Genomic DNA, 22,684 nt, shown 5'->3' on the forward strand with positions numbered 1-22,684 from the left:
CACATCGCCTTCGTGTATCATAACACTTGCCATATTATGTGCAAGGTCTTTGGAATTCTTCACATGGAATTCGGTATTGCCAACCAACGGTGCAAGAATGTCGTTGAGTGCCTTAGAAGTGTTGTATCCTATGGACCCGGTATAGTCCACGATCGGGCGCAGGGTTTTATCAGGTTTGTGAATTTTAGGGATGGTATATATACGGGGTACATTTTCAGCAGTGGGGTATAGGAACTGATACTGTTGGTAAGTAATTTTGTCCTCCTCTTTCAGCCGAGTGAGGATTGACACAAGCTTGGATTTGTATCTTGGGTGGGATCAACAGTAAGTTTTCATCAGTTTTGGTGTCATTTAACATAACATTAATCTTGTTCTCGTACTCCTCTTTGGCCATCACTACAGCTGCTTTACCCTTGTCTGCTGGTACAATCATGATGAAGTCATCCTTCGTAAGCTGTTTTATAGCATGCCTTTCCTGTTAAGTGATGTTATCCTTAGGTAACTTGGTACTTCTTAGTGAACCGGCGATTTCAGCCTTTAGTTGCTTCCGAATTCGGCAACCATTTACATGTTGTTTCTGTGGCTACGATGAAATCATCCACAGGAATTTTGTTTGGAGTAACTGCAAAGTTCAAACCACGTGCTAAAAGCATTGTTTGATCCTTCATAAGGCTTTGTTTGGAAATATTCACAACCCATTTCTTACGGGATCTGGAATGAGCGATTTGAGCGTTTCGACAGTATTTTTTGTGGGACATGAGAGCACATCAGACGTATCAAATTGCATTCTGAATACGAAGAATGTCTTTCTGATATCAAATAATTTTAATTTTTTGAAATTCACGATATAATACAAATTTTATGACAAATTATTAAAATTTGATATTTTTCATATTTTTGATATATAACAGTCCTTGAAGTAAATTTTATAAATCTAATGATACATTCTTAAAGTGTATGTAGCTGGGAGGAAAAGCCGACGATCAATTGAAAAATTTGACCTTTCATATATACACTTTAAGTATAAATCATCGGATTTATAAAATTTACTTCGAGAGCTGTTAAATATCAAAAATATCAATTTTTAATCATTTGCCATAAAATGTGTATTACATTGCGAATTTCAAAAAATCAAAACTATTTGATATCATAAGGACATTTTTCGTATTCAGAATGCAATTTGATATGTTTGATGTCCTCTAATGTTCCACAATAAATACTTTTCCAAACGTTCATACCCCATCCCTTAAGCTGAGTGCCCGATAAATCCAATTCATTTTCCGCGACACGATGTTCTTTTGACTACAGTTGATGACGTGCTTTGGTGGTTTCAAATTCACGTTCCCCGGTGGCTTTTATGTATGTGTTAACGTTACATAAGTGATCTCTATTCAGGTTTTCGGACAATTTGTTGTCCAAACTCTCTTTTTGTTTCTTGAATTTGTTGATCTTATCGTTATTGTTTAACCAGATCTTTTTGAGCTTTTAAATGATACCACGAGCTTTGCTAGTATTTATGGGACATTTGAGTTTCAAACTGGGTGGAGTTAGGTTGAGTTCTTTACATCATAGTGTAAACACAAGATGGTTCCTGAGGCGGGAAATCTCTTTTGCCACTTTTTCACAGTTCCGCACTTGTTTGACAGTTTGCTGTCTATAATATTGTCTTAAGCCCTTAAATAAATTCAGCAGGTCTGTAAATTACCCATGACATTAATAATTTCATCTAATCAAGACCAGTCAAAACTTTTTTTCGTTTTTCTGGACGTTTCATCAACCATCGGTTGACTTCACCATGTAATAAACTGGGAGGGGCCAACATCATAGATCAGGAAACAAACAGCAAGACAAGATGGATCAAGGAAGCAATCTGGATCTGGTGGAACAGCGGCAAGCTCCTAAACAGAGATGAAGGGCCTACCAACTTTAGGTTTCCAATTTCTCACAAGCTTTGAAACCAAGGATTTAATCAAACTGGCCTTTAATACGCAGATATTATGTTATCATTAACAGCTAGCCTACTGTAAAAAAGACTTAAGGGGGTACTACACCTCTGGCCAATTTTGCGCCTATTTTTGCATTTTTCTCAAAAATTATAGCGCATTGGTGGTATGTAAGATTTGTATATTATAGGGGCAAGGAACACAACTACTGCACTGAAAATTCAGCAACTCAAGGCAAGTAGTTCTTGATTTATTGATCAAATATTGGTTGTTTGTGCTGAAATAAAATTTCCAGTGCAGTAGTTGTATTCCTTGCCCCTATAATATACATATCTTACTTGTCACCAATGCGCTATAATTTTTGGGAAAAATGCAAAAATAGGCACAAAATTGGGCAGGGGTGTAGAACCCCCTTAAGGTCCGTTCATACTACGCCGCAACTGCGTTGTAATGCGGTACGTTGCCTATCGTTTTGCCGCAACTCATCGCAACTCGTCACATTTCCAAGTTCAAATGTATTTAACTTAATTGCTGTATCGCAATGCAGTATTTTTCAGTAAAATGCGATGCGGCATCGCACCACATCGCAATGCAATTGAGGCGTGTATGAACGGACCTTTAGGTCTAGCTCTGTCAAATCAAATGTATATTTACTGTTATTTTGCTTATTTGTCTCAGGTCTGTTGTTAATAGTTTTCTATACAAGTTACCATAAAGTGGTACGAAGCTAGTATAGCATATTCAAGACCGACTCAGTTATACCAGACAGTAACGGTGGTTAATATTATCTGTTTATATGTCGTCATTTATCTCGTCATTCTTGAGAATTAGATTTACTCTCTGACAGTTCAGTTCAACACTTACACTGAACTGTAAGTACAGCGTCCGCGGCCGTCCCGGTTTCCTCTTCCCATGTGGTGAAATATAAAGGGCATATTCTTTCACAGGCTCGTCATTTTCAAGATGCAGTATATGGCCGAGAAATTTGAGTTGATGGATCTTGACTCTGGCAACCAGTGGAGTGGTGTTGGTCAGATTGTAGATGGTTTCATTTGGGATCCGATCCACACGCTTGATGTTTAACATGACTCTGTAGCAAGATGTTGCAAAGCTAATTTATATATTGTCAATATATAAATTACAGATGTTATGTAAATGCCTTATTTGTCTTAAATACACAACTTTCGGCTGAACCACTAGCAGACTATGTTAGCACATCTAAAGTCTGCACAAAAAGTAACGCAGCTGTTATAAATACGTCTATAGCTTCAGAACTAATAATTGTTTTCACAATATTTCTTCATAAAAAGAATGATGATTTATTTACGCGCATTTTGATACCCAATTTGTCAAATGTTGTTCAATATTAACAACACAGCAGCGTTTGTAAAGAAAAATATCCGAATTTAAAAGTTGCAGTTTACAGCAATCAATGGTTATTACACAAGCATTGTGGCACGTAAAACCCTCCATATATCTTTGTGCTGACTTCAAATCAATACAAATAACTGCAACTTTTAAATTCGGGTGTTTTTCTTTAAAAACACTGCTGTGTTGTTAATATTGAACGAAATTGGACAAACGGGGTATCAAAATGCGCGTAAATATTATCATCCTTCTTTCTATGTTGAAATATTGTAAACAGTATTACTTGTTCTGACGCTATGGGCATATTTATAACAGCTGCGTTACTTTTTGTGGAGTCTTTATAACAATGACAAAGGTGCACAAATCTGAATTTTAATGATTTTTACGATTGTCCGGATGAGCAAATGAAATCACTGAATTCGATACCACGACCGGTGAAACACTTATCATTCACTGAGTTAGTCGTGACTGCTAATAACAAGATGCTGTTCTTTATACAGTTTACAATTGCACCAGAAAAGCACAAGTTTCTCATGTTCTTGTATGTCTGTTTCAATCCACATTTGTCGTTGTCGAGAGACTCAATTGTCTACGACTACAATACATTTTGTGCCAGTTTTGTACACGACAAAACGCCTGAATGTACTTTATACAGTTGAAAGTCACCGCTGGTAACTGACATTTTAGTGTAGTAAGTTCTATTCAAAACAATGTACTTTTAGGTGGATTGAAGTCTGATTATGATGGCCCTGTCAAAATAAGTAAAACAAATATTCTGAATTATTTTCAAGTATTTAGAATGTTGATGAAGTGAAGAATACAAAATATAGCCATATTGTATATATACAGAATAACTATATATTTGGATAAAAGCAAAGACACCACCAGTGTGAAAAGTGGGCATCTTCTGTATTTGGATACTGAATATGACTTGCCTTTTATGATCAAAAGTTATTTGTTTAATATAATAGTAATTTACAATTGCAATTTTGACCTAGCCTGCATTGTAATAAATTACTTAAATACAGAAAAGATCTGGAATGCACATAGGGCCTAACCTAATGAATTTAGCCAACTAACGTATAACAACAAAGTCAAGGAGCCCAAAATATAGCTCAGATATCCGTATGTCATAAACTTTCCCTGTAGTTAACCCTTCCAATTATGTCTTTTTTTTTTTATTAGGGTCGGCATATATGACATTATCAGTCATTTGGCATTGATGCGAGTAATTCCTAAAAGCCTGTAAATACGTAGTGTACTTGAGATCTAGTAGCAAAGCATTAAATTACTGAAACACAAAAAGTTCTGGAAAAACGTGGGGAATGCCTTAGTAAACCTGGGAAACTAACGGAATCACCCTCTTCACAGTACCTTGTGTAACAAGCCAGGGAGCCCAAAATATATGTCAAATATTTCACATACCTTAAGGTGGCATAAAAGTGGCGACATGAGGAATGATAGAGATCTGCACCTCATACCGTTGTCCTCTGGTTAACCCTTCCAAATATGCCATTCTTTTATTTGCCTCTGCATATATGACACTCCCTGTATCAGTTCCTCTCATTCTATATTCAATCTGAAATCCATCAACTTGAAACTCTGACGGCCAGACCCAATACACTGGAATATGTGTTTGATATGCTATTAACCATCCGTCAAATATGATAGTTGGACCTGAATAAGATATAAAAGAAGGAAATAATATGTCACCTCCAGATTTTTGACCTGGATACAAAGTACTAAATTACTATAACACTGCAAATACGATAGCCACTCAAGCAAACCTGTTATTCAAAGCTGAATCGGCGTAGTCATAGAACTTTGTAACAAAGCCAAAAACTTTAACTGAAATATTTCACAAACCTCTACTTGGCGCAGCGGATGGCATGACAGTAGTCATATGTTGAATAATAGATATTTGTATTTCATACGTTTGTCCTGTGGTTAGCCCTTCCAATAATTTCATTGTTGTATTTGCCTCGGCATATATGACATTCCATGTATCAATTCCTGACAATCTATATTTAATCTGAATGACGTCTCCTGGAGATTCAAGCGACCAGAACCAATACACTGGAAGAACGTTATGGTAGGCTACAAACCATGCTTTATATATAATATTTGTATCTGTGTAAAAAGAAATAAAATATCAAATAAAACGTCACCTTGTGATTTGGAAAATCTCAAATCGTGTAAATGGTATTATGACCAAAACTATTGCTGATCTAACATTTTAATCTGAGTAAAATCTAGTTGAATCTAGTATAAACTCTGGCAACTAGGCATATACTGGAACCAGTATGATGGTTCAAAATATTCAAATATAATATTTCGCCCTGGACCTAATTGCAAAATACAAGAGGAAATAAAAATGTTAGCTCGAGATTTGGACAGTCAAAACACTTCACAAGCGGTTGCTAATTACCATTAGATTGAAAGGGAGAACTGCCAGCTTGTTTTTTGACAATGCATAAAATAATTGTATTGGCATTAAACAATGCAATATCGCCTTAAGCTCAAATAGACATTTTTGTTAAAGGCGATTTAACTGCCTCAAAAAAAGAGTAGAAAAAGAACTGAAACATACGTGAAATTTTAGATGAAACTTACGTTACACTCGAGATACTTTTCATTGAGCCTATTTTCTGTAATGCCCCTTTTCTGGGTACCTATAATAATAATGCATGGTGGTGCTATAAGAAGACAATCGAGGGTCAATGAGGCGCGTTTTTAGTCAACTTTTAAAAAGGGTGTTAAAATTAATGATAACGTATGTTTCTGTCTCGTAGGTTACACTTTAAAGTGCCCGTGAAATGTGTTAATGAAATAATTTTAATTAAGTTGGTCAAGTATATACGAGTATACTTTCGGCTATAACTTGCCAGAAATTTATACTCACTTGTTTGTTTTAAGCTTGCACTTTATGGTAACGTATGTGACATTTCTTAACCATAAGGTCAGAACCATCGCATTTCCTAGGATTGCTTTTTATATGAACTTGGAAAAGATTACTATCGTTAATCTTGTATGATCAACCGTATATTCAAAGACAATTTGGTTCAATGTCAGTGTTTACTAAAGTATGTTTTAACATATTGGGATAAATTATTCTATTTAAAGGGCTTACTCAATTGTCCTGGACAGGACTGTTCCAACTAATTCTCATGTACTGAACTTTTGCGATATTGGGTCTCTTTTTCTATACATTGACCAAAAACATGAAAAATAACATTCTTACTATACCTTGCAGAGGTGGTCCAGCCTTCAGTCGCTTCTGCACTAGTTGTTTTGAATTTCTTTTCTGATCAATGTTTCTTTAATGGCAAAATGATTTGATTGAAAGCTATTTATACATAGGTACCTTTTGTTGTTGATGGAGAAGTTAAGCGTGCAGTTATTTCTACTCGTGTAGTTGGTGCAGCTACACTGACAGCAGCGGTAGATTCACGATGTATTTGCTCTTCTCGTGTAGTTGATTCAGCAGGACTGACAGGACTGGTAGATTCAAGCTGTGTTACCTCTTTTCCTGTAGTTGATTCAGCTGACCTGACAGCAGCGGTAGATTCAGGATATATTTCCTCTTCTCGTGTAGTTGATTCAGTAGGACTTACAGGAGTAGTGGATTCAGGCTGTGTTACATCTTCCTTTGTAGTTGATTCAGCTGCACTGACAGGAGTGGTGGATTCAGGCTGCGTTACCTCTTCTCCTGTAGTTGATTCAGCAGGACTGGTAGGACTGGTAGATTCAGGCTGTGTTACCTCTTCTCCTGTAGTTGATTCAGCTGAGCTGACAGCAGCGGTAGATACATGATGTATTTCCTCTTCTCGTGTAGCTGATTCAGTAGGACTTACAGGAGTAGTGGATTCAGGCTGCGTTACCTCTTCTCCTGTAGTTGATTCAACTGAGCTGACAGCAGCGGTAGATTCAGGATATATTTCCTCTTCTCGTGTAGTTGATTCAGTAGGACTTACAGGAGTAGTGGATTCAGGCTGTATTATCTCTTCTCCTATAGTTGATTCAGCTGCGCTGATAGGAGTGGTGGATTCAGGCTGCGTTACCTCTTCTCCTGTAGTTGATTCAGTAGGACTGACAGGAGTGGTAGATTCAGGCTGTTTTACCTCTTCTCCTGTAGTTGTTTCAGATGAGCTGACAGCAGCGGTTGATTCATGATATATCTCCTCTTCTCGTGTAGTTGATTCAGTAGGACTTACAGGAGTAGTGGATTCAGGATATATTTCCTCTTCTGCTGTAGTTGATTCAGCAGCACTGACTGGAGTGGTAGATTCAGGCTGTATTACCTCTTCTCCTGTAGTTGATTCAGCTGGGCTGACAGCTGCGGTAGATTCACTATGTAGTTCGTCTTCTGCGCTGATAGGAGTGGTGGATTCAGGCTGCGTTACCTCTTCTCCTGTAGTTGATTCAGTAGGACTGACAGGAGTGGCAGATTCAGGCTGTTTTACCTCTTCTCCTGTAGTTGTTTCAGATGGGCTGACAGCAGCGGTAGATTCAGGATATATTTCCTCTTCTCGTGTAGTTGATTCAGTAGGACTTACAGGAGTAGTGGATTCAGGATATATTTCCTCTTCTGCTGTAGTTGATTCAGCAGCACTGACTGCAGTGGTAGATGCAGGCTGTGTTACCTCTTCTCCTGTAGTAGATTCGGCAGCACTGACTAGAGTGGTGGATGCAGGCTGTGTTACCTCTTCTCCAGTAGTTGATTCAGCAACACTGACTGGAGTGGTAGATGCAGGCTGTGTTACCTCTTCTCCAGTAGTGGATTCAGCAGCACTGACTGAAGTGGTGGATTCAGGCTGTGTTACCTCTTCTCCTGTAGTAGATTCAGCAGCACTGACTGGAGTGGTAGATGCAGGCTGTGTTACCTCTTCTCCTGTAGTAGATTCAGCAGCACTGACTGGAGTGGTAGATACAGGCTGTGTTACCTCTACTCCTGTAGTTGATTCAGCTGGGCTGACAGCTGCGGTAGATTCACTATGTAGTTCGTCTTCTCGTGTAGTTGATTCAGTAGGTCTGTCAGGAGTGGTAGGTTCAGGCTGTGTTACCTCTTTTCTTGCAGTTGATTCAGGTGGGCTGACAGGAGTGTTCGAATCAGGCTGTGTTACCTCTTCTCCTGTAGTTGATTTAGCGAGATTGAAAGGAGTGGTGGTTTCAAGTTGTGTTACCTCTTCTTCTGTAGTTGATACAACTGGGCTGATAGGAATGGTATATTCAGGGTTTGTTACCGCTTCTCCTGGAGTGGTAGGCTCAGACTTTATTATCTCTTCTCCTGTAGTTGATTCAGCAATAGAATCAGGAGTGGTGGATTCAATTTGGGTTACCTCTTTTCCTGTAGTTGATTTAGCAGGACTGAGAGGAGTAGTAGATTCAGGTTGCGTAATCACTTCTCCAGTAGATTCAGCAGGACTGATATAAGTGGTTAAGTTTGGCAGAATGGTCAATGCTTCTGTTGTTGACCCAGTGACTGTCGAGAAAAACAAATACAATGTAAATATTTTTGTTAATTTGATCACTGCACAAAAATTGTGATCTGATTAAAGAGTAATCAAACATATTAATGTACCTTGGGTTATTGATGCAGAAGTGGTCCAGGTTTCAGTCACTCCTGTGGTTGATTCAGCTGGACTGACAGGAGTGGTGGATTTAGGCTGTGTTACTTCTTCTCCTGTAGTTGATTCAGCAACACTGACCGGAGTGGTAGATGCAGGTTGTGTTACCACTTCTGCGGTAGTTGATTCTGCAGGACTGGCTGGAGTGGTGGATTCAGGCTGTGTTACTTCTTCTCCTGTAGTTAATTCTGCAGGACTGACAGGAGTGGTAGATTCAGGCTGTGTTACCTCTTCTCCTGTAGTTGATTCAGCAGGACTGACAGGAGTGGTGGATTCAGGCTGTGTTACCTGTTCTCCTGTAAGAGAGGAGTGGTATGTTGTGAACGGGTGGTCAGTGCTTTTGTTGTTGATATAGTGATTGTCAAGAAAAAACAAATACAAAGGAGACAATCGCAAAGGAAGTTATTTTGAACATTTATAACGTACGACATGCAATAGATCGCTTTTCGTAGGCTATTGAAAAAACATAAAAGTGGTATGATAACAAAGCCATCAAATATGCAAATACATTTGTCTTAATAATAATAATAATAATAAATAATAATAAATAATAATAAATAATAATAATAGTAATAATAAATAATAATAATAATAATAATCATCAGCAAAAGCGATATTAAACAGATGGGTATTAACGAAGATTTAAAAGAGTCTAAAGTAGTACAGTTTTTAATATGAGTAGGAAGATTGTTCCATAGTTTAAGAGCACAATAAACGGTCTCCAAAAGAATTGCTAGATCTTGGTTCCTGAAGAAGATGAAGATTGGCTGAACGAAGTCCAGTGCGACCAGGTATGTAAGTGTGCAGAAGCTCGGAGATATATGACGGTGCAAGATCATTCAGTGATTTGAAAGAAAAAAAAAGTAAGAATTTTAAATTCAATGCGCTGATCAACGAGCAGCCAGTGCAAGTCAATGAGTATTGGAGTGATGGGCGACCGTTTCTTTGTGAGAGTGATGAGGCGGGCGGCAGTATTTTGACGACGAAGTTGAGATTGTGGAAGACCGTACAAAAGAGAATTACATGTGTCCAAGCGAGATATAACAAGTGAATGAACAACGAGTTGAGTTGCTTCTGTTGTGAGATATTTGCGAATCTTGCCAATGTTGCGGATTTGATGATATGCAGCTTGAATAGATGACGAAACTTGTAGCTTATGAAAGATGACACCCAGATTTCGTGCATCACAAGATGGTGGAATTTGTGATTATCCGATGACAATGTTGTTAATGATGGATTTTGATTTCTAAATTTGAGCCGATGATGAGAAATTCAGTTTCGGTTTCATTGAGTTTAAGAAAGTTTTCACGCATCCACAGTCTGATTTTCTCGATGCAAGCTTCAATGCGAGAAATACCTTGAGAAGAGTCACATGGTTTGAAGGTAAAATAAATCTGGGTGTCATCTGCGTAAAGATGGACTTGCAGATTGTACCTTCTGACTATATCAGCAATTGGAAGCAATGCGGCCCCAACACCGATCCCTGCGGTAGGCCTAATTTAGGTGTGCAAGGCTCCGACATGGAGTTGCCGATGACAACACGCTGAGATCGACTGCTTAAGTACGATTTAGCCCATGATATAGTCTTAGATGTATTATACTTTAACTCTTTTTACTTCCTTCATATTTCTGGCGAATGAAAATAATTGAAGAACCGTCACGAATTGCCAAGTTGTGCCAGATTGGGCAAATAAAAAAACTGCAAGTCTCATCCGAATACAGGGGTCAGGTATAAAATGTTCTGATTAAGACAACAAATCATATAAGATAATCATCTTCCTATGATGACTTGTAAGAATTATGTATTTGCTTCTTATTGTTAAGATAATATATTTGCCAAGCTTAATGTATTAAATTCTGTAGATTTGTGTGATTTCAAATAATGCAGGCTCCATACAACTCCAAAAATACTTACTTTCAGGAACTTTTATATTATAGTCGGATAATGTAGGAGGAGGACTTCTACATATGCATTGAGGACCTGCAAATAAAACACATAAGAAATTAGATACATTAAAACTGCATGGTATAGAATCGAGAACAGTGAAAGGAAGCATACTTCCTTATGGCGTTTCTATGGGGCACGTTGGCGCAGCGGTACGGGCTCTGCCTTGTAATCGGTGGATTGCGAGTTCGAGCCCTGGCGGTGCCATCGTGTTGTGCGCTTGGGCAAGGCGCGTAACCTTACTTGCCTCTCTCTACCCAAGGGTGAAATGGGGAGCTGTTATGAATATTGTCTCTTGAGCGCCGTCCAAAGGTATGAGTATGCCTTGGGCATTGTATGGCAGCTGACATATTCTAACGACAGCGGAATAAATGTAAAGCGCTTTGGTACATGTGCACATGTGAAAGGCGCTGTACAAATACCAACATTTACTTTAAATACCAACATTTCTTAAGTAGGCAAGTCACATCTTATAATCCATATGATATGTACTTCAATCCATGTTCAGTGCATCGATTCACAAAATAAAAAAACACTGAATGATTCCTTTATGTTATCATAATATAATTGGAAGTAAGAAACCTTTTCTTTTTAAAGGGTTGTGGAATTGTGAAAGTCCTGAGCAGAACATTTTTATCTTATTCGGATGTTCTGAAGGTTTGCGAGATTGGGTCGCTTTAAGATTTGTTTATAACTTCTTATATCAATCCAGATGATATTAATAAAGTTTAGGCGTCCTGTTTCTATATTCCGTGACTAAAATACCGACATACCTTGCGTTATTGATGTAAAGTTGGTCAAGCATACAGTCTCAAGTGGGATAAATGCAGGATGTGTTACCACTTCTCCGTTAGTTGTTTCAGTAGTGATAGGAGTGTCAAGTTGTGGCAGTGTGGTCAGTATTTCTTTTGTTGACCCAATGACTGTCGTAAAAAACAAATACAAAGAAGATACTTGATTAGATTTTATGATTGACAAATCCAAAAATACTCACTAGTTTTAGACTTTCGTCATCTTGACTGATGGCTTCTTCAGAATGACCATTGGGATCCACTTTTCCCGCAGGATTGACCACTGCTTCCGGTGATTTTCGCATCCCTCGGGTTCATATTAGTGGATCTAAAACTAGTGAGTATTTTTGGATTTGCCAATCATAAAATTTAATCAAGTTGCTACAATCCTACAAATGCATCTTTTTCATGAGTTGGAAAGAAGATACTGTTTTGAAAGTTAATCATTACACAGGAAAGTTACTGTGTTTAGGTTATTGATAGGGGATAAAAGTGATCTAACAACGAGAGCCACATACCTGAAAAACAAAAATTATTTTTAAGACAATTAAAAACGTTTTAAAACATTTAAATGTCGGGTGATATAAAGATCATGAAAACAGTTCTGCTCAGGACTGTCACAATCCCAAAACCCTTTAAATAGAAAAAGTTTCTTGCTTCCAAAAAAAGCCAAATATTTGTCAACAGCAGAAAATAGCATCATGTTTGAATGTTTTGCAGCAAGTTGTCAAAAATGGTTTTAATGGTAATTAAATGTTCCATACTCTACATATAACCCGCAATTTATACATTTTCTATAAAACCTTTTTACTATGCTTCAAATGTTTTTACTTCCTGGATATTTGTGGTGAAAGAAAATGATTCAAGAAACAGTATGAATTGTGCTACATACATGGTGATTGAGTAGGAGTGGTAAGTTGTGGCAGTGTTGTCAGGGTTTCCGTTGTTGATCCATTGTCTGTCGATAATAAACAAAATTAATTCAAGGTAGGTAATCCATTTGCAAGTTGATCAATATACAAGAAAGTTATGATGAACATTTAGAACTTAATAGATGATTTTGAACCTCTTCTTCTAGGTTATTGAACGAACGTCTAATAATGTCATCAGTATTAAGTTTAACATCAATATCTGTATTCACTCTTGCTCTTACTAAATTGCGTTTATGTAGTAAGTATTGTGTAAAAATGTCACATTGTCAATTGAAACAGCAGAGACATGACATACTTAAAGCACACCAGATAAAAAAAGGAAAAACGAAAACAAAAACAAAAACAAAACAGAAAAGGACAAAAGAAACACAATTTCTTAGATGAAATATATACGACATATATATATATATATATATATATATATATATATATATATATAAGCTTCATATATATCTTGTCTATTTATAGATATATATATATATATATATATATGTTAAAATTCAGTCAAATCGTAGAAGATGCAAAACAATGTTTTCTGTTTATTTCACAAAATGTGCACTGAGTAATAACAAAGAAAAAATACCTACAAATTCAAATTTGGAACAATTATGTATTTGCTTACATTGTTATGGATAAGATGATGCATTTGTCAAGGTTAATGTATTAAATGCTAAATAGATTTGTGTCATACAATGGAATAATCCTTGCTTGGTCACCAATGAGTACAAGCTTTCACTTTCAAATAATGCAGGCGCCAGCAACTTCAAAAATACTCACTTTCAGGAAGTGTGATATTGTAGTCGGATAATGTAGGAGGAGGAGTTGTACAATTGCAGAGAGAGCCTGCAAATAAAACACGTAACGAATTAAATACGTCAAAACTATAGAATCGAGAGCAGTATAAGGAAGTGGGCAAGTCACATCTTATAATCCAGATCATGTGTACCTCAACCCATGTTCAGTGTTCTGAAACGTGGATCAGTTCATAAAATCAAAGAACAAAAATATACAATCACTTGATGATTCCTTCATGTTATCATAAATGGAAGCAAGAAACTTTTTCTATTTAAAAGGTTTTGGGATTGTGACAGTCCTGAGCAGAACATCGGATGCACTGAAGGTTTGCGAGATTGGGTCTCTTTATGATATATTTATAGCTTCTTATATCAATCCAGATGACAATATTAAAGTTAAGGTGTCCTCTTTCTATATTCTTTGACTAAAATACCGACATAGAAGAATATACCTTGCGTTATTGATGTAAAGGTGGTCAAGCATACAGTCTCAAGAGGGATAAATTCAGGATGTGTTACCACTTCACCGTTAGTTGATTCAGTAGTGATAGGAGTTGCAAGTTGCGGCAGAGTGGTCAGTATTTCTGTTGTTGACCCAATGACTGTCGTATAAAACAAATACAAGCAGATACTGTTTTGAAAGTTGATACTTATTAAGTTATTGATAGCGCATACAAGCTACCTGACTACGAGAGCCACATACTTAATGATTTAGTTTTCGTCAAAACGTTTTAATAACATTTAAATGTCGACTGATATATAAAGGTCATGAAAACAATATTTAAAACATTTGATATGAAATAGAAAAATACTAACAAAAACAAAAACGAAACTTTGCCCTATATTTGTCAGCAATAAAAAATAACATCATGATTGAATGTTTTGCACAAGTTGGTGGTCAAAATGTTTTAATGGTATTAAGGGAGGTGTAATGAGCGATCCGTGGTTTGGATTCCAGAGGGAGGGTGTCTGTAAGAGGCACAGCCATCAGAAAATGAATAACTGAGATCGCGCGCCAAATAAAACTTACTGCAGAAATTTTCCAAGTCTTTAAGAAAATAGGCATAGGTGGGAATCGAACCCGGCACCTTCCGGTTCTGAATCAACGGATAGTATTACTAAGCCAACTTTCTATCTGCCCTAAAACCTGTGATATTAATTCTTGATAATGCTTAACGGAAAAAATCAATACTAATGTACGATGTCATTCAAAATCAAATAGAAATCCCACAACTAAAGTAGCAATCGATAAATCTGCTCACTCAATCATCAAATAATCAATCGATAAATAAATAAATAAATAAATAAATAAATAAATAAATAAATAAATAAATAAATAAATGTGTCCGTTCTCTCGAGCCCCAAAACGTCATTAAATAAATAAATAAAATGAATAAATAAATAAATAAATAAATAAATAAATAAATAAATAGATAAATAAATAAATAAATAAATAAATAAATAAATAAATAAATAAATAAATAAATAAATAATACAAAAAGAAATTATAAATAAGTTTTTCTAGGCCCTAACGTTGGAAAAATAAAGCAGCATAAGAAAAGTGACAGACGCACGGTTTAGAACAAGCGACGCCAAGAACAGCAACTTAGAAACCTCAACGCTTTAGACCGCTAGGCCATAGAATCACACAGTTTCTTCGAAGTCAAAGAAATGTATTAACATTTAACGTTACGCAATATTGTCACATGACACGGGCACATGTCTGCGGGTAAAGATATACTGCATGATAGAAAGGCGCATAAATAATCGAAGGGTCTATCCCTGACGTTAATGGTCATTGACATGTAACCAATTATTTGCATACCAGTGATATACCAGCTACAGTCAACATATAAAAAGAAGTATATTGTTAGACGTAGACGCAATCATCAATGCGGGAAGTATAAAACCATAGTCGCCACTCGTGCACTTGTTTGAGTCCACGGGCATTCCAAAAACAGCCTTCAACCCTGAAATCAGAGGTCGGTTTTGGGTTGTTACATGCAAACACAAACTAAATATATCATGAAAAAACCCACCAAGAGGACTACGAGACTTATTCAGAGCCAATCCACATTCTGTTATTTACAAAAGCCGAAGATCAAAGTGAAATTATAAAAGGAGCAAGACCAGATATCAACGTTAAATCACGGTAAGCCTAAAATCGCATCGAAAGCGCCAAAATGCAGTCACAAAATTTATAATATTACTAAATCACCAAAACGAATTGTAACGTAGGTATGCTGAAAAGAGTTGTATTAGCAATAACAAAGTATGTGCAAAAAGATTTATCTTTGGCATGTCGCTTTTTTGAAATATCACCAAAAATTTCAAATTTTGGAAAAACGACCCAAAATTTAAAACAAACACGAACCTTCCAAAATAAATATATATTAACACTCGGCGGCCAAGTCACTACCTGTCGCTTTGATTTGGGGTAACTCGTTGCTTCCCTTCTCCAGATACCTGTACTTCAAGGTCGCTCATACCCCACGCCTTAAAACGTTGTATACTCTTTACATAACTCGCAATTTAAACATTCTCTGTAAAATGTGCTTTTAAGTTTACTATACTTCAAATCAATTTACTTCCTGCATATTCGTGGTGAACGAAAATGATTGAAGAAACAGTATGAATTGTGCTACATACATGGTGATTGAGTAGGAGTGGTAAGTTGTGGCAGTGTTTTCAGGGTTGCCGTTGTTGATCCATTGTCTGTCGATAATAAACAAAATTAATTCAAGGTAGGTAATCAATTTGCAAGTTGATCAAAATGAATTTGAAACTCTTGTTCTAGGTTATGGAACGAATATGGACGAATAATGTCATCAGTATATGTATTTACTCTTGCTCTTTAACAAATTGCGTTTATATAGTGATTGTTGTGTAAAAATATCACATTGTCAGTTAGTTGAAACAGCAGAGACATGATTAAAACACAACAGATAACAAAAAACAGAAAAGGAGTTTTGATGACAAGACATACAAACAAACACAATTATTTCTTAGATGAAATATATACGAACGTATATGTAAAAACAATAGATATTGTTAAAATTCAGTTAAATCGCAGAAGATACAAACAATGGTTTTTGTTTATTATTTCACAGATGTGCATTGAAAATGACAAAGAAAAAATACCCAAACATTCAAATTAGAAAATCCTCTGCCTATGATAACTTGCATTTTTATAGTTAAGATACAGTGCGATACAGTGGAATGAGTCTTGCTTGATTACCCAATGACTAAGCTTTCACTTTCAAATTATGTAGGTTCCATGCAACTCTAAAATACTCACTTTCAGGAAATCGTGTTAAATTGTAGTCAGATAATGTAGGAGGAGGAGTTGTACAATTGCAGGGGCATTGAGGATCTGCAAATAAAACACATACGGAATTAGATATATCAAAACTGCATGGTATAGAATCGAGAACAGTATAAGGAAATGGCAAGTCACATCTTATAATGCAGAGCATAAGTACCTCAACTCATGTTTACTGTTCTGAAAAATGGATCAATTCGCAAAATCAAATAACAAAAATTGCACAATTCACTTGATGATATCTTGATGTTATCATATCTGGAAGCGGGATTTAAAGGGTTGTGGGAATATGATAGTCCTGAGCAGAACATTTTCATCTTATTCGGATGTAAGGAAGGTTTGCGAGATTGGGTCTCTTTATGATATGTTTATACCTTCTTATATCAATCCAGATGACATTATTAGAGTTTAGGTGTCCTCTTTCTATATTCCTTGATTATACCGACATAGAAGCATATACCTTGCGTTGTTGATGCAAATGTAGTCAAGCATACAGTCTCAAGAGGGATAAATTCTCCGTTAGTTGATTCAGTAGTAATAGTAGTGTCAAGTTGTGGCAGAGTGGTTAGTATTTCTCTTGTTGATCCAATGACTGTCGTGAAAAACAAAAACAAAATAGATACTGTTTTGAAAGTTGATCATTACACAACAAACTTTAAAAAACAAAGAAAGATTTTTAAAACATAAGCGTGTTTTATTTTTTGTCAAAACGTTTTAATAACATTTAAATGTGAAGTGATATAATTATAGGTCATGAAAACAATTTAAAACATTTTATATCAAATAGAAAGTTAAAAAAAAGTTAAATCCTTCCCAAGCCTTTCGGCCCATTGGGCGGCGCCTATCTCCGTTTCATAACCATAGGCCACATGTCTGCAAGCAGAAAAGCTACAGCAGGGGGTTAGTCCACTGGTAGCCATGTGTTTAACTTTCCCTACTCCATTCTTTCAATGCCGAACGCCTGGCAAGAAGGCAGTAGGTACCACTTTTAAAGCCTTTGGTATGGCCCGGCCGGGATTCAAACCCGTGACCTCCCGATCGTGAGGTGGGCGCTCTAACCACTAAGCCTAAAAAATGAAAAAAAAACGGGTCCTAGATCTAGTTTTTAAAAATTAAAATTAAATTTTTTTTGTTACGATGCACGAAAAAGAAGTGGATCAAAACAGTTATTTTGGGGATTTTGGGCCAAAAATGGCATTTTGTCTTTGCCATTCTAAATATGTATACTTTTATCTATACTAAAAAAAGGTATCATTTCATTAGTGAACAACATATTTCAATAAATTTCTGAATATGTTTAAAAGAATAATGGAAAGTAACATTCGGATATTCACCAATGCAAACTTACAGTCACATTATGTGTTTGTCCATACAGTTATTCCATATTTATTTTGCTGAACCATGAAATGGATCACCCTATATTTGTGCATACCTTTACAATTCTTGCATTTAAATCAATAATGCATGTGGGTCGTATCATGTATGCAAAGGGTGCACTACACTAAATCCTTCTGCATTTGTGTAACCCTTGATAGTTCCGGCAAAAAATAGCGCCTATGCGAAACCGAATTTGAGTGACTCTTGGTTGTTTTGATAAAATGATAGAATATGAGCTCATTATTACAAATCTGTTCAGAAAATGCTCTGAATCGAATGTGCATGGGTGGTAGGCTCTCGTAATAATATTATGGCCGGAACTGGTAAGGAGGCGCAATTGTCGGCTGAAATTCGAGATGGCGCTGTTCAGGAGTTCGTATCTCTCAAGTTTGTCTTAACTTACACCACATTTCGCCATAATGCATTCTAGAAACGCTTGCTGTTAGAATAAGAAAAATTTTAATGCTAATTTATTGCACATTCTAGGGAAGCGTGGTTCCCTTTTTAAAATAACCGAGTGAGAGGGTTTTCAAGAAAATATTTTTCCTGTCAAAACTGAAGCATCCTCTGTATAAAAGAAAATATAAATATTAACCGCACATCATATATAACGATTCGTGATACCCAATTGTGGCACATTTGATGTCGTTCATGAGGCAGAGAATTTTATTTCAATTATATACACGCCAAAATATTTTTTTAATTGAGCGAGAATGGCGATAGAAAAAACGTTGAAAATTCCATGTATAAATGACATTAGACCCAGCAAATGATTACTGTTTCGTTTTTATGGTAATCTAATCTTTTATTTCCTGAAATAAAATTATGGGTCTAATGTGGGTTAATTGTATAATTGATGAAAACATCGACGTGTATAAAAGAAGCTACAAGAAAAATGGTAGGCCACGCCACATTGATAATCTATGCTTTTAGTATACGGCGAGTTCGTAGCGCACGTGTGAATCAAAATCGATATACTATTGTCCCGACTATTGTGCGTGTATAGCCTCATTTATAAAACACGGGTTAAATTTTCATCATGACACCATCAAGCCTTATAGACGAATCCAAATACACGCATTCCTACACCTGACTAGCAGCCTTTAGTTGGGTAGCCGTCGGCTACAATGCACTCAAAATGTGAAATGATTCGGCCTTGGCGGAAATTTTAAACTGCATTCCATCACCCGTTTTACACCTTCCGAGAAAACACAAGTAGACAAAAGAATAACACAATACAGTTCCCTTCGACAAAACACACAGCATGGTCTATTCGTTGTTGAAGTGACATAATAATCGGATTAACTATACGCGGTATCTATGCATTGATGTACTTGCAAGCACAAGGACTATGTATATGAATAGATGCGACGGGATTACCTGCGGAATTATCTCCATTATATATATTATTAGCTATTATTCTATTAACCCTCCTCGTCCTTGCATCTTCTCTAGGTGTTAGGCGGCTTTTATTTGCACAATCGGACGCTCAAAACACCAGGTTGGTGCTAGCGGCTACCCAAAGATGTCCGACCAAATCCTGACCATGACTTGGCTACTTGGATTCGTCTATAGCCGAGCGGTCTAAGGCGCTGGTGTTTTGTCAATATCGTATAGGAGTACATTATAGCGGCTGATTGCAGCGTGGGTTCGAACCCCGCCGGCGCCTCTAACAAAATAAATTTCATTTATTTTTTTAAATTTCATATTATGTTAGGGAAATGTGGCTGGGAGAATGTATGTATGGCGAAGAGTGGTGTGGTCTTAACTTGTCCAAAAAAAATCAAATTTAAATAAAAATTTAATATTTATTTAAGACATTGGTTCGATCTAAATATTAAAAATATTGTTACATGGGGGGTAGAAACACAAACTTACTTTCTTGTATTTCCACGTGTATTTCAACGGGACGCTTATTTAGTGATGTGCGGTCCAAAGCCTGGATGAAATTAATGTACACTGGCCTCCGTTGGTCACGCACCAATCTTTTTTCATGAAAATAAACAAACTTTACCGAATGAATGTAATCTATGGTGTCAGTATATAGACCTCCGAATTTTAGTTTTTACGGTCAGGAAAACACTATGCAAAGGTACTAATTACAATCCAATTGTCAGGATCAGGATATTTTAGTATTTCAAATTAGTACAGAAATAAATTTGAATGGTTGAAATACATGAAAAGCGATCTCACCTGATATTCCAACAATGCAAATAAATAGTAGAACACACAGAAGTCTGAAATACTTCACTGTACCAGTAGTTGCCATTTTATTTAAAGTGTGAACAAGGTGCATAAAGTTATAAACAAGCATAATTTACAATGCACCAGACTCGACCTTAGCTTGCTTTGCTGATCTGTTATTTCTGTGCAATGAACTGATTCAACACATATACACTTATTCTTGCACACATAGACAGGCCAAAATAATATCTTAATAAATAAATAAACAAATACACTATACTATACTTGTTGTTGTTTGGATTTGTTCCTTTCATGTTTTTTACAGAAGTAACATGTTTGGGCACATACATCGTATTTAATATCCTTGACATCGTTGAAGTCTTCTCTGAAAGACAACCTGGAGTCAGGGTGACTCTAAAAGCAGAGTCCAGCCACTCTGCGACTCTATGTCTAAAATGACTCCATATTGGGAGTCATCTCATCTGACTCCCTTGAAGAGTCATATATTTCTTGACTCCGTGGAATAGTCACCATTGATGACTCTACACAGGAGTCAATTCGACTTGAGTATTCTGTATGTAGTCGCGGCGTGGGTTCGAGGCCCACCTCTGCCTCTTAAATTTCATATTAGGGAAATGGGACTGGGCGAATTTATGTATGACTTAGGGAGGGTTGGAGTCGCGTAGTGGCTGGACTCCCAGACCCAGACTCCATTAATAGAGTCACCCTGACTCCATTACAGTGTCACTCCAACAGTTCGGAAATAGCACAAAATAATAATACACATAGATGTACATCAAGATAAAAAATTCAAAGTGTATACCTACCGGAATAGGAGACTTTATTTTGAGTTTCACGCTATATAGGCGATAGGTTGAAAAAATTTAGGCTGAACCACCATCCCTTATGGGAGAATATACATTCCATGGTGTCAACATCCAAACTATTCCAGAGTCTGACTCTCTTGAAGAGTCATAAATTTATTGACTTCATCGACGACTCTGAATGTAGAGTCAATTGACTCCACGGGTAGAGTCAATTTCATGATTTTATTTGAACAAAACCAAAAATTTGACTCACTTTCGACATAGTCGGTAGGCATCATCAGAATGATGGTTGTTGATCCCTACTTCCGGTTGGACATATCTCGACCGAAGAGGGTGTATTATCAGCAAGGAGAGGAAGTGGGGAAGTGGGCCCCTCGTCTCTGTTCATGACATTGGGTTCTCGTCTTCTGGTCCAAATGGATTATCGAATTCTTCTTATATTTGCAGCACACTCCTTACCAAGGATTTTAGCATCGTCCGCAATGGCATAGTTAGACTGCTCCCTTGCCGATTGCTTGCGGTTTGCCGAGTGTACTTTGTTTTGGTCTTGTTCACCCGGACCGGTTCTTTTTGGTGTTCAGTAAGTCTGGTTTCAAATTTGCAGCCCGTTTCACCAACATAGGAGTGTTTACAGTTAGCGTATGGGATCTTATAGACACAATCAGAGGTACTGAGCGCATTAACTTTGTCTTTTTTGTCTTTCCGGAGGGTGGTGTTTGATTTCATGGCTGTCGCTATTCCGTGTTTTCGGAAGATTCCGTTGGCTTTCTCTGCGAGTCCCTCTACGTACGGGATCACAACAAGTCCCTTGGTCTAATTCTTACTGTCTTTCTTGATTTTAGGCTTGCTCTGGTTTTGTACCATTTTGTCTCTAACTTGTTTGAAAGTCCAACCTGGATAGCCACAGCGCCCGAGCGCTTGCTTGATCATTTTGTTCTTCCTGATTCTTATCCTCAACTTCCGTAACTATGCTGTTCATTCGGTCAAGAAGTTTGCGAACGACAGCCAGTTTATAATGGATAGGATGATGGGAATCGAAATTAAGATATTAGCCAGTATGGGTGACCTTCCTGTAAACTAATAGCTTTACTGTGTCATCTGCTTTGCGTACTATTAAAGAGTATAGTGCTTTCTTGTTGTTTTTTCATACGTGAATGTTATATTTCCTGTGGGGTCGCTTTGGTTAAGATGGTTGGTGAGCCAGTTTATAATGGATAGGATGATGGGAATCGAAATTAAGATATTGGCCAGTATGGGTGACCTTCCTGTAAACTAATAGCTTTACTGTGTCATCTGCTTTGCGTACTATTAAAGAGTATAGTGCTTTCTTGTTCTTTTTCATACGTGAATATTATGTTTCCTGTGGGGTCGCTTTGGTTAAGATGGTTGGTGAGGTTGTCTACCTGGTCTTTTTTAACAATGTCTAATATGTCATCGACATGTCTGCAATCCAAAGGGGTTGACGCTAGCGCCTATCGCTCTAAAAATTCCAAATATAGATTGGCCACCACCGGGGAGACAGGACTACCCATGGCAGCCCCGAATCGCTGTTTATATATCTTTCCATGGAACAA

The 22,684-nt window shown here is 36.9% G+C and overlaps 1 protein-coding gene across 1 annotated transcript; it reads right to left on the minus strand.

Moving 5' to 3' along the window:
- Positions 1–3,658: 3,658 nt before the first annotated feature.
- On the minus strand, positions 3,659–21,974 carry LOC140155231 (uncharacterized). The gene is made up of 15 exons (XM_072177987.1): positions 21,935–21,974; positions 17,183–17,314; positions 16,699–16,773; positions 16,050–16,115; positions 13,853–14,002; positions 13,384–13,449; positions 12,567–12,632; positions 11,657–11,806; positions 10,854–10,919; positions 8,893–9,234; positions 8,164–8,793; positions 6,676–7,677; positions 5,178–5,441; positions 4,737–4,988; positions 3,659–4,060 (listed from the first exon to the last, which is right to left on the minus strand). The coding sequence occupies exons 1-14, from the start codon at positions 21,972–21,974 to the stop codon at positions 4,738–4,740; spliced, it is 3,300 nt and encodes a 1,099-aa protein (XP_072034088.1). The 3' UTR covers positions 3,659–4,060; position 4,737.
- Between the last annotated feature and the right edge of the window lie 710 nt (positions 21,975–22,684).

The sequence above is a fragment of the Amphiura filiformis genome, chromosome 1 (genome assembly GCF_039555335.1).
Source record: "Amphiura filiformis chromosome 1, Afil_fr2py, whole genome shotgun sequence".
NCBI classification, from domain to species: domain Eukaryota; kingdom Metazoa; phylum Echinodermata; class Ophiuroidea; order Amphilepidida; family Amphiuridae; genus Amphiura; species Amphiura filiformis.